The following is a 13,605-nucleotide window of genomic DNA, read 5'->3' on the forward strand; positions in this document are numbered from 1 at the left end:
AAAATTCACTGATGCCAAACAAAGCCTCTCACAATAACACCAGCTGGTGCACTGATACAGATGGGTTCCTGAACACTCACCTAGTGGGGGAAGCCTGTACTACAAGGGGCCCACCCTCCAGAAGATAATTCCAGTTTTTGGGGGGGGTCCCCCCTTGTATTTTACATGCGCATATGCATGCAGCAAAAGGTGAGCAAAATAGAGTACCTGGAATCTAAACAATCATTCTAGAGAAACATTTGGGGGAACAGAATCATGGCAAATTGTTTAATTCAACTGTGCTTCACTCAGCAAAAGAGGAAACAGTCAGCAAGAAAAGGGGAGAAGCATTTGGTCTTGGGGATCCTTGGTCTAATTTTTACACAATTTTTTAATCCTCACTCAAGGACATGCTTATCGACTTCAGAGGGAGGGAGAGGGAGGGGTACGGAGGGGGAGAGAGAGGGAGAGGACATGAAAGTGAGAGAGAAGCACTGCCCAGTCACTTCTCGCACATGCCCAGACCGGGCATTAAACCTACAACCTTTCACTTTGCGGGATGATGCTCTAACTAACTGAGCCACACCAGCCAGGGCTATACAGCTATTTTGATAGAAAATCGCTTTATAAAGCTTTTTTCCTTTTTTTAGTCATCAAGGTGGCTCTTCTCTGTTGGTAGCTCAACAGATACAATCAAAAACATGTAATACAGAACACAGAGCTTGAAAGAAACTTCCAGATTAATTCTCACTAAATGCTCTCATTTTATAGATCAACAAACTGTGGCCCCCCAGAAAGGGAAGGATTTGCTCAGGATCGCGGGGAAGGGTGGCATGTTACCCTAGCTTTACACTTATCAGTGTGAAGCTCTTTCCCCTGCCACACGTCTCATGGCCCTTTCCTGACGCAGGTGGAAGACAGTGAGCCCAACTGGGTGCTGCCTAGGCCTTCTCTGAGGCTCCTTCTAAGGCAGGTTGCTCTGACGGTGGGGAAAGGGTCACCAGGGTGCAAGTCACACTGGTCTGGCCTAGACACCCAGGTGCTGCGAGCTGACAGGCCCATCTGCTACAGTCACTGACCCAAATGCTAACAAGCAAAGAGCCAGCACAAAGCAGTAGCTGTAGCAGGCCCCTCCTGCTGAAGAGCAGGCTCATCACCTACAGTCTCTGGGAAAGCCTCCTGGGTTCTGCCTCCCTGGGAGCCCTGTCCACTTCCTCTGGGGTGTGGCTGGCTGTGTCAAAGCTGCCAGCCTCACTCACAGCCCAGCTGGGTGTCACCAGGACTTTCAAACTCATGCTGTTTCCAATAGCTCCTGTGAAATCCACCACTTACTCCTTATATTAGCTATGGAGGATGACCTGCTGCCTGTTGCTGACCAACTGCCAAGGCCTCTAAGACTTTTCCTTGAACACAGCTAACAAGATCTGGCTTCTGAGTACCTCAGACACTCCAAATTGGGAATGGCAAGTAAGTCACAAATATCTAGGGCCCTTGGTTTCACCATTCTGTGAAGAGCAAATATAGCAAGCTTCACACCGAAAGTGCATTTTGCTCCTACTCCTCTTGAACTGCCCACTTGAATTCAGCTGTATCGAGCCCCTCCTGCTGAAGATCATCAGACACGAGTTTGCCAGGGAGATCACTGAATTTAAGGAAACAACCTCCACACTGTCCTCCTGCCTTAGTCTCCCTCCTCTAGCCCAGCTTCACACACACTCGCCACATCAAGTGTCCTGAAGTCCCAGCTTTGGTGACACTCCCAGCACTTTAACTTCAGTAACTACAGTGTCCACAGATAGGAATGCTAACTTTTTGGCCAAATGTGTTTTTCAGTCTGGTGACAACTGACTCACCCAGGACTCAGAGAAGGGTTCTTCCAGCTGTCTGGGCCATGCATGCCCTTGCAGTTCTGCCTCCCATCTGCATGGCTCCCTTCACTCCCATGACCCCAGTACACTGGGGCTCAGCTCCTCTCCGAGGCCTGCCTTACACTCCAGCCCAGGGGGCCCAGCACCCTTGCCTTTGGCATTCAGCCACAGAAGGGGCTCTTGCAGTACAGCCTGAGACACACCTCACTGCCCTCAGATACTGCTACCTGAGTGGAAATAAGTTGGTTTCCATAAAGAGTTTCTCTGCTGAGGAAATTTTAGATCTTTACCCTCTTTTCCACCGTCTATGGCAGTGGCTCTCAGCAGGGGCAACTTTGACCCCAGGGAAATTTATAGGATCTGGAGATATTTTTTGTTACCACAACTGGAGGAGGGTATACCCACAACAAAGAATTAGCCAGTCCCTGAAGTCATATGCTAAGGCTGAGAAACCGTTAATAATACTTAACAAGTAGCAAAACCAACTCAGTCAGTTCCCTTTATTGGTGGTGCCAGCAAATACTGAAATACATCAGTGCTGAAGACAGGAAGAAGGATTCCTCAGGACCTGAACTGACACAATCAAAGGGAATCACTTACTCCTGCTTTGGGTTCACCCAGAAATATACCAGATGGCAGTCTGGCAGCCCTCGCGCTGCAGAGTACCAGGAGACTTGGTACTCATCGCTTTCTAATGCTGACCTCCAGTTATGGCCTGAGCACCAACGTGTCTGGCCCTGAGTTAGCAGTGGGACACAAAGAAGTGACAAAGTGGCTATCCTCAAAGAGCTCCTAATCTAGCGGGGACATACTGTACTAAAGAAACAATTACATGAGCGCGGGCTGCGAACCAAAGTGTCGCAGGTTCGATTCCCAGCCAGGGTACATGCTTGGGTTGCAGGCCATAACCCCCAGCAACCGCACATTGATGTTTCTCTCTCCCCACAAGTGAATTAAAAAAAAAAAAGAAAAGAAAAAGAAGTAATTACAAATCTTCACTCTTGGCCAGGCTGATATAACATCCACTTTCCTTTAAAAATCCTTTTGGGAAAGGAAAAAAGCAATCCAGTGAAAAATAAAGCAGTAGCAGCTCCAGCGCTGATTAAATTTACATTGCTTCAGCAGCCCCCTGAGATGACAGCAGCTCCTGGTCTGCACCAGCTGGGCTGGTGGAGCTGCTGAATAATTAAATGGTAATAAGAGGGGAGACCGAAGTATTGAGTGGATTTCTCCTTCTCAGTGCAACCAAGGCATATTTCACTGCTGCTAGTCACATTACCCTTTGGGATTATAGTCTTGTTTTTCACCAACACAGGCAGCTCTAGACTACAGCTCAAGAAGTAAACTAATGGGGGCTGCTTCGACTGCTTTGACACGCTTGAAGATGGGGTGGGACATAGAACCTCAAAAACATGTGACTGCCTTTTGTGAGCAAAAAAATGACAGAGTAAGTAATGGGCATGTAATAGGCACGCTACTAAGAAGGCAGTTTGGCTTTGGAAGGTAAAAGAAGAGGAAAGAGGGGGAGAGATAGAGGATGAGAGGGGAGGGAGAGGAGTTCACACAGAGTCTTTAGCAGCTGGGGCTGCCATCAGATCCCGGCTGTGGCTACGGGGAGCCCCACACCGTCAAATCTCAGGGAAGGGGCTGATACAGAAGCCAAGGGGTGTCTGGGGTTGGCCAACAAGTTCTTGTAGTTTTTCCCATAAAATAAAAGATACATTCTTCATTTTCACCACTAACTTTATTAATTTGGATTATTTTGAGTATGTCGGCCATCTCCCGCGTGGTAGGACAGTGATTGTTCTCTATCGCTGTCAACTTTAGCGGGTCGACCCAATGGTGGAGCACTGTCCAGTGAGAAATCTCCAGCACGGAACTTCGAAAACCACGTTTGACACTTTCGATCAGTCACACACCTTCTCTATACACTGTACAATTCTTTTCTGCATTTCAGTTGTGTTTTTACCTTTCTTGAAATAAAGCTTAATATGCCAAAAACGTTGTGTATTTTTCTTCCATCTTCAATATTAAAATGGCTACACAAAAATTCACCAATTTTGGTAATTTAAAAAAAAATGCAGGCTGATATGTCAATTGTCATAATATAGCCTAACAAAATTGTTTCAAATGAAGTGCCCTGTTAAAGACAACTAAGCGCTACTAGAGCCATCATATAGAAAGAAACCAAAAGAAATTTTTGGCCAACCCAATATATATCCTGGGGAAGAGGCTGATGGGAACAAAGCTCTCCTAAGGCTTTGTCCTGAGGGTGACAAAGGCGGAGCCTCACAGATTGTGGAGGACCTTCTCCTGGGAGCCCAGGGCTCTGGCCATGCTTACTGAGAGCTGGCCCTCCTGGTGAACCCATTGCTATGAAAGGCTATAAAGCCAGGAGGTTGTCACTGGGCTCAAGACTGTTACAACCCGGTCCCATCTCACAAAGTGAGATGGTTGGGGGCGAGTGAGGGAGCTTAAAAGGAGAGGAAGAGAGGAGTAGGAAGGTACATTATAAAGCAAATACCCACACACCTACAGTTAAACTGCAGAAATGTCCCCACCAAGCCAGTGAATGCAAAAATCAAAGAGCCATGAAAAAAAGATTTATCATAGGTTATTTCTGAACCTCCCAACAAATACTGAAGGGCCCCCTTTCAATGGCCTTTCTCAGTCTCTCTAGGGCTAGATACAGCAACAGGAAGCCCCACATTCCGGCCTGAGTGATATCCAGGGAAGCTATAAGGCTAAGAAAAAAATGTGCTTAAATTTGAAATGACTCCCGAGACCAGTGAATCAGAAGAAGAATGACAAAAAAAAGCAAGACCAAATCTGAATAATCGGTCCATTCATTTTCTGCCAAGGCCCTCTCTATCCTCTTCAATCTGGTTCAATTATTCGGCTAAATTCATAACCATTCAGCAGTAATGCCTCTCGTCTTCCTGGGCTAAGACTCTGGCACTCTGTGTGGGGGGAGTTACGCCCAAGTGTGAAGCACACACAGTAGGCACTCAATAAACAGTCAGAGAATTGAAATAACGCACACTCACCCCTCTTCTGCATAAAGATGAAGAGGTCATCCAGGAACTCTTTCCTTTCCGGATCACCATCCAGTTCATACAGCTGTAATCCCAATGCCCCCAGGGGGGAAAAACACAATGAAAAAATCCATCTTATGCAGGAAGTCTTACACCAGAGATACACAACCATCTGAATGACTGACTACAAATGTGCCTCAAAGGCCACTCCTGTCCTATTCCTTGGGGATCAGATACAACGACCCACTCAGAACCGCCCCTTTTGTTATCACAAAGGAAATATTACAGACCTTGGCAAAGTCTCGAGAGATCTCTCTTCCTCGGCCTCCATCTGCATCATCACTCCAAGCCAAGCCACCATTCTAAAGGGGAACAAAGTAGAGAGTTCAGGAGGGAGTGAGAGAGTGTTAGAGAACAAGGCACTCAGGGGGGCTGAAGAGCATTAGTGATGCTGCTATTCTGGGTTATACTATACAAGATGCTCAGGTCACTATCTTTGCTGCCCTCATAGGGATAGCTTCTTTTTTCTTTTTCTGTTTCGTTCTTTTCTTTCAATTTTGGTTCCAAAATGAGAGGGAGTCAGGTGGAAGAACCATCTCCGTTTGCTGGAGGGCGGGTGTTACCTTTGCCTGAGAGTCTTGTCAGAGGAGGACACAAAGGCCCAATTTTCCGAGAGCCCGCTCGCCTTTCGCGGACCTTCAGGAAGCCACCACTCTGAGATGTGCCACTTGTCAGCAAGTTCTGTATGGGCTATGTTTGTGTATTTTACGGTATGTTTGCATATCATATGGTGTGTTGTGAAGATAGCTAGCTTGCCTTTTCATGCAACACTCTAGGTGGGGTTGAAGGATCAAAGGAAGAAGCAGGACACAGATCCCGAAGTTGCAGCCTCTCAGCCTAGCCACACCACTAGAAGCCCCAAGTTGAGCACTCAGAACTCCCTAATGATATAAGGATCCCTAGTGCCTGAGATTATTCCCAAGGTAGAAGAGACTCTGTGCCACTAGACTGAAGTTCATTTTCATCAGAGAAAATAGTGATTTGATTGATTAAGTGAAACCACCACCATTCAACTGAATGGAGGAGGGAGTAAATATAAGTATGCCTTTGTTTATGTTCTTAGAATCTGCCTCCTAGCCTGATTCAGTTGGGTAGCTCTTATTCCTCCAATCAGGCAGCATTTTCCACAGGGCTCCTCTTCACTTCCGGCTGGGCTAAGTACACCAGAAGCAATCTCTGTACATATTGAGCTTAGAATTTAATATATTATTTTGGAATTATCTGTATTGTAAGGTCCCTGACAGCAAAAGTATATTATCCATCTCTGTGCCTCCAGCACACAGTGTACTGTCTGGCAGTTATTAGGCCCCAGTGAATGCTTGATGAGCTACAATCATTGTTAAAAGGAATTAACTGGCTATTTGAGCCAATTGAGCACGTCTTCAAAATACATACAAACACATGGACCATACAGGAGAGTGAAAACCACCCTCTGCTAGTGGGGTGTATAAAACATCACATGAAAAGTCTGCTGTTTGCCCCTGACCCAGTGGATGGGACTGGACGCAGTGAGCCCGTCACCTCCATCTCTTCTCCAGGACCACAGGCTCACGCACTCACACACATGCGCACACACACAGGCACCTGCCACCCAGCTGGCTGGGGTGTGTAAGAGGTTGAGGAGGGGCATTTTGGAATGGGGGGCAAAGTTTCTTGGGAAGACATTCCTTGGACTATACAAGGATCTTGCTGTGAGACCAGGCCAATAAAATGGAAGCCCGGTCTAACTGTCCTTTCTCCCTCCTCTGCCTGTAATGAAGCTTGCCTGAAAGCAGGAGGTTGAATCGGTTATATCTGGAGGTCACCCTTTTGCTTCCCTTACTCCAAGTGGACTTAAAGATGTAACCCCACTTTCTGACGGCAGCAGTCTAGCACACTGGGCGGTAAGCATAACCAAGAAGTGGCATCCTGTCAGCTGAAATGGAACAGGCTACATCAGACTGTTTCCCTGCTGACCGAGTAAAAGATGTATGTGAGGAAGTGCTCAGTAAGTGCTGTCTACGCGCTCAACATCTCCCCAGGCAGACACTGTAGATATCTGTCTGCAGCACCTTCAGGGGAGCCAATAACCCAGTAGGTGAAGCACTTTTAACAAAAAATAAAAAAGCCAAACTCACCCCCACGTTGTAATTACAGTCAACAGAAATCTGGTGTCATCTGGTGGCAACTTGGACAATGAATATCAAGATGAATTATGCCTGTCAGGTCAGCAAAACCAGACAGTCAGAGGGCCCCTATCAAAGGATGCAGCAGGCTTCCCTAATGCCCAGTGATTTAGTTTGAGCCAGTAATTCCTGCTGGAAAGTCAATTATCCTGGGAGCTCGTATTGGCTGAAAGACATTTATTTAATGGGGGATCACTGCTGCTTCTGTTATGTCAGCTGTTTACTGTGCCCGCTGAATTCCCAATTCTCTAGCTGACGATCTGAAGCTGGTTCCTCACAGGATTCTCTATCACCAGGAAAGATGAAAACACCGGTTTCTGATCATTATAGTACCTTCCAGCACTCTGAATGCTCACTCAGAACTATTTAACTTCAGGTGGAGAGCACAGAATCTACAACCTAGAATCTCAGACAGGGTTTCCCACAGCAGGAGAGGGGTGTAAAAGCTGACAGGCCAGCACAACCACTGCATGCCTATGTGTGATGATAAACACCCAAGTGTGACAGCTCTGGGCTCCAGGAACACGGAAGGGTGCCTTGTAGGATAAGAGCAGGAGGTTGGCATGACCCCTTTACTTGATCCAGCTTAAAAATCTTCTTAGTGACGGGATTTTCAGTCTGAAATGTCCCTACCTCAATGCCCCGAGAAGACAAGGAGACCTGCCGGGAGGAAAGGGACAGAAACAGGACACTAAATTCTTTGAGCAACCCCACTTTTGACCCACTCCACACATAGGAAGGTCAGTTACTATTTAAAGAAACGCAGGGAAAACAGTGGCCAAAGAGAGAGGTGTTCCCTGTTGATCAGTTCCAACGAAGGGACAGTCCATTACTTAATTTGAAATATTCAGCTGGGGCTTACGGTGGAATGTCCACGCTCTTCGCATTACTCTCTGCACTGGGGCAGTTCAACTTCAACCCTGCTTCACAGGGTATTCCGGCTGAGGTAAGAGTAATTCCTGAACCCTGCCCACCTGGAATGCTGTCTCCTCCATAAAGCCTCCACCTCTGCCCACCAGGCAGAGTTAACACCTTTCTCCTCTGGGCTGTGGCACTTGGGTTTCCCTTGCTTGTGCCCCTGCTGCTGTCCCCCTTCTGTAAACATCCTGTTAGGGGAGTCCCAGCCCCCAGCATAGAGAAAGCATTGACACATCTGCTGAAAGACAGGGATGGGCTCCCCCATGGGGGCTCCAACCCCACAGTTCTGCTCTCCCTCCTCCTTTCACTGGGAGGATTACAGACTTCAGTAGTTTTTCCCTTGGTTCTTAACTCTGACCAACTGCTGCAAAAGAAAGCTTCACTTATACTATCCAAGTGGGTGGGTAGCAGGTTTCCTGGCCTATCCACAGGGTATGGGTGTAACTGCTGGAAACTTATCAGCCTAGAAATGATTTTTTTCTTGGATGCTAAGCACGCTGAGAACTTACAGTGAAGGAAAGCAGGGAACAGGAGGTGAGTATGAGAAAAAAGCCCCAAAAGCCAGCTCAACAGTTTAGGGATCAAGAGGAGTCCCCAAGAAAAGACTTTCAGTTTAAGAGTCACTGCATGCAAGTCTAACGGCCAGGGGAACAGCCTCTGGCAGCCTGTGGACAGCGGGCAGTGTTCCATAGCCCAGAATGTGCGTGGGAGGCAACAGCAGCCACAGTGGTCGCTTACTGTCACTTATAATTGTCTAGGCCTCTGCTACTTGAGAAAGCTCTTACCAGCTTTGATCTCACTAGGAGCTCAGTGGAAAATGATAGTTTGTCCCCAAATACCCAAGTCAAGCTTTGGCTACTATATCCATATTCAGCTCATTTTCCCCAACAAGCCACAGAGCATTTTGCCTTTAAATCCCTCAAAAGTGGTAGTGACAGAAGGTTGGGGGAAGGAGAAAAGGGAGCAAAAGGGAACAGGAAACGTGTTTATACATCTTCTGTGTAGCAAGGACTGGGGCCAGAAGCTTAACAAAGTATTTTCTTACTTAATTCTACAATGTAGAGGTGGGTGGATATCTATCAATCAAAATTTATGGAGAAAGTCACAGAGATAGAAAAAGTATGTTGTAGAAGAAACTGACTCAGGAAACAAGTACAACAAAAGAAGGGCCCTTGAAGTTTGGAGGGAGGGAGAGGGGAGAGGGGAGAGGGGAGAGAGAGAAATGGTTAACCTGTACGGGGGCCAGAAGAATATGGCACCTAGCACTGTGACATGCACATAAAAGGCCTTCAAAAATAATGAATCAAGAGATTAAACTGTTACCAAAGTTAAAATTAGTGCTTCCTCAACACCTCAACCCTGGAAGATGAAAACACAGAGAAGAATGGATCCACCATCTTTGGAAATCTAAAAGGCTGTCTCGTGGGAGAGGAAGCAGGCGGGTGTTTTTGTTTTTTCTCTAAGCCCCAGAAGGCAGAACTAGAGTTAACGGGCAGAAGCTATCAGGAAGATTTCAAGTCAAATAAGAACTTTTGTAACAACCAGAACTGCCCAGTAATGGAGGGGGCCTTCTTCGGAGGTGGGCAGCTTCCTGCCCCTAGATGACCACTGCCAGGGATGTCACCACGCGGAGTCCAACATGAACTAGGGCTGGACAAGAGGGCCTCTAGGGGATTTTTCTACCCTGAGATGTGAAGATCCTGTAACAAATTCATTCAACAGTTTTCCTGAGAAACCATCCCAGATACAGCATTGCACAAGCTGCTGAGGAAGGAAAAAAAAAAAAAAGCCATTTTCACATAGTTGGAAAAACAAGCAGAACACACAGAGCATTAAACAGAGCAAGGCAACAAGTACCAAAACACAAAGTGCCCAGGAGGTGGGGGCAGGGGGCAGGATCAGAGGTGGGGACAGAGCTGGCCCAGAAGAAAGGGTTGAGGGGGTTGGGATTTACAGTTTAAGTGAGCATGGAGTGGAGGATAAACAAGGTCTGTTTTGGCAGGGAGGATGCAAGTCTGAATAGTTAAGGGGAAAACAGGCTGTGAGATGCCTCAAATACCAGGAGGAAATTTAAACTCTGAACTGGGAACAGTTGGGAGGCTGTGGATATTTTCTGAACAGCGAAACAAATGCTGTATCAGCATTTCAGATGATTTTAATGGCCCATTTTTGTTGGAAAAATATAATATACATGTACAAATGTATATAGACACCTAATGGATTGAGATCATGAGGAAATTTCACTTTTCATTATATTCATTCGTGTACAACATTTGACACTCTAGGGTACACTAGATGCTGTGAAAGGGTCTGAGGGAAAAAGAACACAGACAACAGCCTCTGACCTTGTGAAGCTGGCAGTTTAATGGAGAGAGACCATTAAAACATAATTGTTTATTTTTTTCTAGAGTTACTTTTGAATCATCTGTCCAGACCCATCACTTGCTCCCCCCTCTTACAATGAAAATTTGGATTGCACTGAAATTATTGAATAATTTTAGCAAACTGACATCTTCACAATATTTAGTCTTTCAAGTAACAGAGCATATGACTCTTGATTTAAAAAAATATTTTAGTGCCCCTCAGTAATAATTTACAATGTCTATATATTAGTTTTGTAAACAATATTGAAGGTTTCAGAGGGAAAGCCAGCACTGGGGCTGGCTGGCTGTCAGCAGCCCACACTGAGAATCTGGGTGGGCAGTGGGGGTGGGGGCAGAACCAGGGAGAAATGACTCTTAAGGTGCAGCCAAGTCAGAGAATCAGACAGATCTGGACTGAGGGCATGAAAGAGAAGAAGAAGGATGAATCTGAATCCTATCACGAGAAAGGTATGTTCTGATGGAAATGGAGAGGCACTGAGCAGGGAGGGGATCAAGCAAGAAGGAAATCTTTGGGCACTGATGAAAGTAGACCGCTGCCTCTGGATGGGCGGGAGTGTGGCAGGTGAGTGACAAGAGCCATCCCACAGCCTTAGAGAAAGCCAGGTTCTGCCAGATGGCAACAGCAGGAGCCAAAGGCTTACTGCCAACCTTCCATGAGGAGAAATTTAACCAGGGTCTCCTGACCCAAGAAGGCAGCCCTGGGCCTTTCTTTTTACTAGGATTTAGGGGGGAAAATGCCTACCAGACCACACCTCTAAGATCTTAGGAGCCAGCACTGCATTCCTTAGAGCTGTACCTCCCCAGAGACAGCAGCGCCAGACTTTAAAAGCAATTAAGTATCTAGGCTATTTTAGGATTATTCCTTGGCCACCTGGAACATCTTATTAAAGCACAGTTCGGATGTCCAAAGCAATTTTAGTTCCCATTCCTCACTCCTCCTCAGGGCAAGAGTTAACCCTTTCCTCAGGTTTAAAATGCACAGGCTAAGCAACCAACTCTCCACTTGAGCTCCCCATATTCTGAAACCCTGAAGAAAATCTCCTGTCATTCGCACGCCATCACACACTGACAACTTTTATAGTGTTCTCTGAAAACACAGAACAGCAATGTTTCTCATTTCTTTCTATGCTCTATAATCTAATAAATTCTGAACCCCAGGGTCAAGGATCTTGGCAAGTTCCTAGGACCTGAACCTTAAGGTTGTGTTTAGCAAAATCTCTAGACTTCAAGGGGCGGATCCCAAGCTAATGGATACCCATGAATTACTTTGAAATACCAAATGTAACTAAAGTATTTGGGCTAAATATTCTGTTGCTGCTGTTGTTGTTGTTATTTAAATAATGCACAAACTACCTTCCCTCTGGCTAGACCCATGGCTCTACCACATCTGGGACTGTTCCACCACTGGCTGGGTTAATGATGCTGTTTTATTAAAGTCTAATTCCCAGATCTTGCCAGGAAGAAGGAAAAACAGCTTTGCTCTAAAGGGATAACAGGCAAGATTATAGGACAATCAATCCTAAATGCAGAGGGGACTCCCAGGAAGTAAAACAGGTACTGTTATAAGCAACACTGTTGGACTACAAAAACTTCCTGATAAGATCAGGATTACTGCTCTTAGCTAAATGGCTCGGGCCTTGGAGGCACCAGAGTTATAATTATCAGATGTACACCTTCCGCTGTCAGGTAACTTTAGCATGAACCAGAAAGTGCCTCCCTACCTCTTACTAGCAACAAAGATCAACTCAAACTAGGTGGCTTAGAAAAAGAGCTAAGGGGCCTTTTCTGATTAAGCAATAGAAAGGAGGATAGGTTAGGGAGGGCGCATTGCTACCTACCTTCCCATCTAGGCACACAATCACTCCAGGCAATAATCAAGAACACTGCCCAGAAATGGGGTGTTCCTATAAAAGGAGGAAGAAAAACTAAAATGCAATGTTGGTAATGAGGGCCAACTCTACGTCCAACAGTGAATGAACTAGCCCTGTCAAGTCCAAGTCTGAGAGTGAGAGCCACAGAGGAAGTCCCAGCTCCCTTTCTGTGCAGAACTTGAGTTGACAGCACTGCTCATTCCACCCCGTGAGCTACCAACCACTTGACTTCACAATGGTCGCTGACATACATTCACCCACAGGGCTTAGTAAGTCAGAGCTAGAGAGACTATGGAGACACAATGCATCTCACAAGAGGGGAAACTAAGATGAAGAGGTTAGGAAACTTGCCCAAAGTCAATGCTTCAGAAAAGTTTCATAAGACTTCTTTTTCTTAAATCATATCTATTTTTGTTATTTATTTACTTATTATTATTTTTTAGACAGAGGGAAAGGGGGGAAGAGACCGAGAGAAACATTAGTGTGTGGTTGCCTCTCACGTGCCCCTCTCTGGAGACCAGGCCTGCAACCCAAGCATGTGCCCTGACTGGGAACCGAACTGGCAATCCCTCGGTTCGCAGGCCAGAGTTTAATCCACTGAGTCACACCAGCCAGTGCTCAAACCACATCTTTTACATGTATAGGAAGAACAGATTTTTTAAAACTGCTATGATGAATTATTTAAGATTTTATTTATTTTTAGACAGAGGGGAAGAGAGAGAGAAAGAGAGGGAGAGAAAACATCAGTGTGTGGTTGCCTTTCGCACCCACTATTGGGGACCTGGCCCACAACCCAGGCATGTGCCCTGGTGGGGAATCAAACTGGCAACTCTGGGGTTTGCAGCCCGGAGCTCATGCCACTGAGCCACACCAGCCAGGGCTGATGAATTATTTCATAAAGAAAAACAATCCCTCTTTCATTTTCAAGTTTGGGATTACACAGAGAAGGTTTCTTCAGGCAGACACAGCTATAATTTGTGTTTTAAATTCAGCCCCATTTACAATTCTGAGAGCTGCTCCCAGGACTTCCCTAACGCCACATCCCCATTCAGGGGCTGGTACTATGGTGTACTCACTGCAACTCTGATGCCAGCTGTCCCTGTGCTGCCTGCCACCTCTCCTTGGCTATGAGTTTCTCTCTTATAGGGATAGCAACTTACTCTTCTGCAAAGCTGGTGCACCTGGCACAGGGCCTAGCAGATGGTAGAGGGGCTCAATGAATGTCAGGGCCTAAAGAACAAACCAGAGAAATAAACTGAGGACAGTCACCACAGGCAGGCTAAGTGATGAATTGGGCTGGGATAGGGGGAGGGGCAGGGAATCAC

The 13,605-nt window shown here is 46.2% G+C and overlaps 1 protein-coding gene across 4 annotated transcripts in view; it reads right to left on the reverse strand.

The window, feature by feature from the left end:
• The window catches only part of ARID3B (AT-rich interaction domain 3B), a 51,771-nt gene that overhangs the window by 15,420 nt on the left and 22,746 nt on the right, over positions 1–13,605 (reverse strand). For all 4 annotated transcript variants that reach the window (XM_028507952.2, XM_036027934.1, XM_036027926.1 and 1 more), the window contains exons 3-4: positions 5,173–5,244; positions 4,895–4,967 (exon numbers count right to left, since the gene is read on the reverse strand). In XM_028507952.2, the coding sequence (XP_028363753.1) occupies positions 4,895–4,967; positions 5,173–5,244 (145 nt within the window). The remainder of the gene's footprint in view (positions 1–4,894; positions 4,968–5,172; positions 5,245–13,605) is intronic.

The sequence above is a fragment of the Phyllostomus discolor genome, chromosome 1, assembly GCF_004126475.2.
Source record: "Phyllostomus discolor isolate MPI-MPIP mPhyDis1 chromosome 1, mPhyDis1.pri.v3, whole genome shotgun sequence".
NCBI classification, from domain to species: domain Eukaryota; kingdom Metazoa; phylum Chordata; class Mammalia; order Chiroptera; family Phyllostomidae; genus Phyllostomus; species Phyllostomus discolor.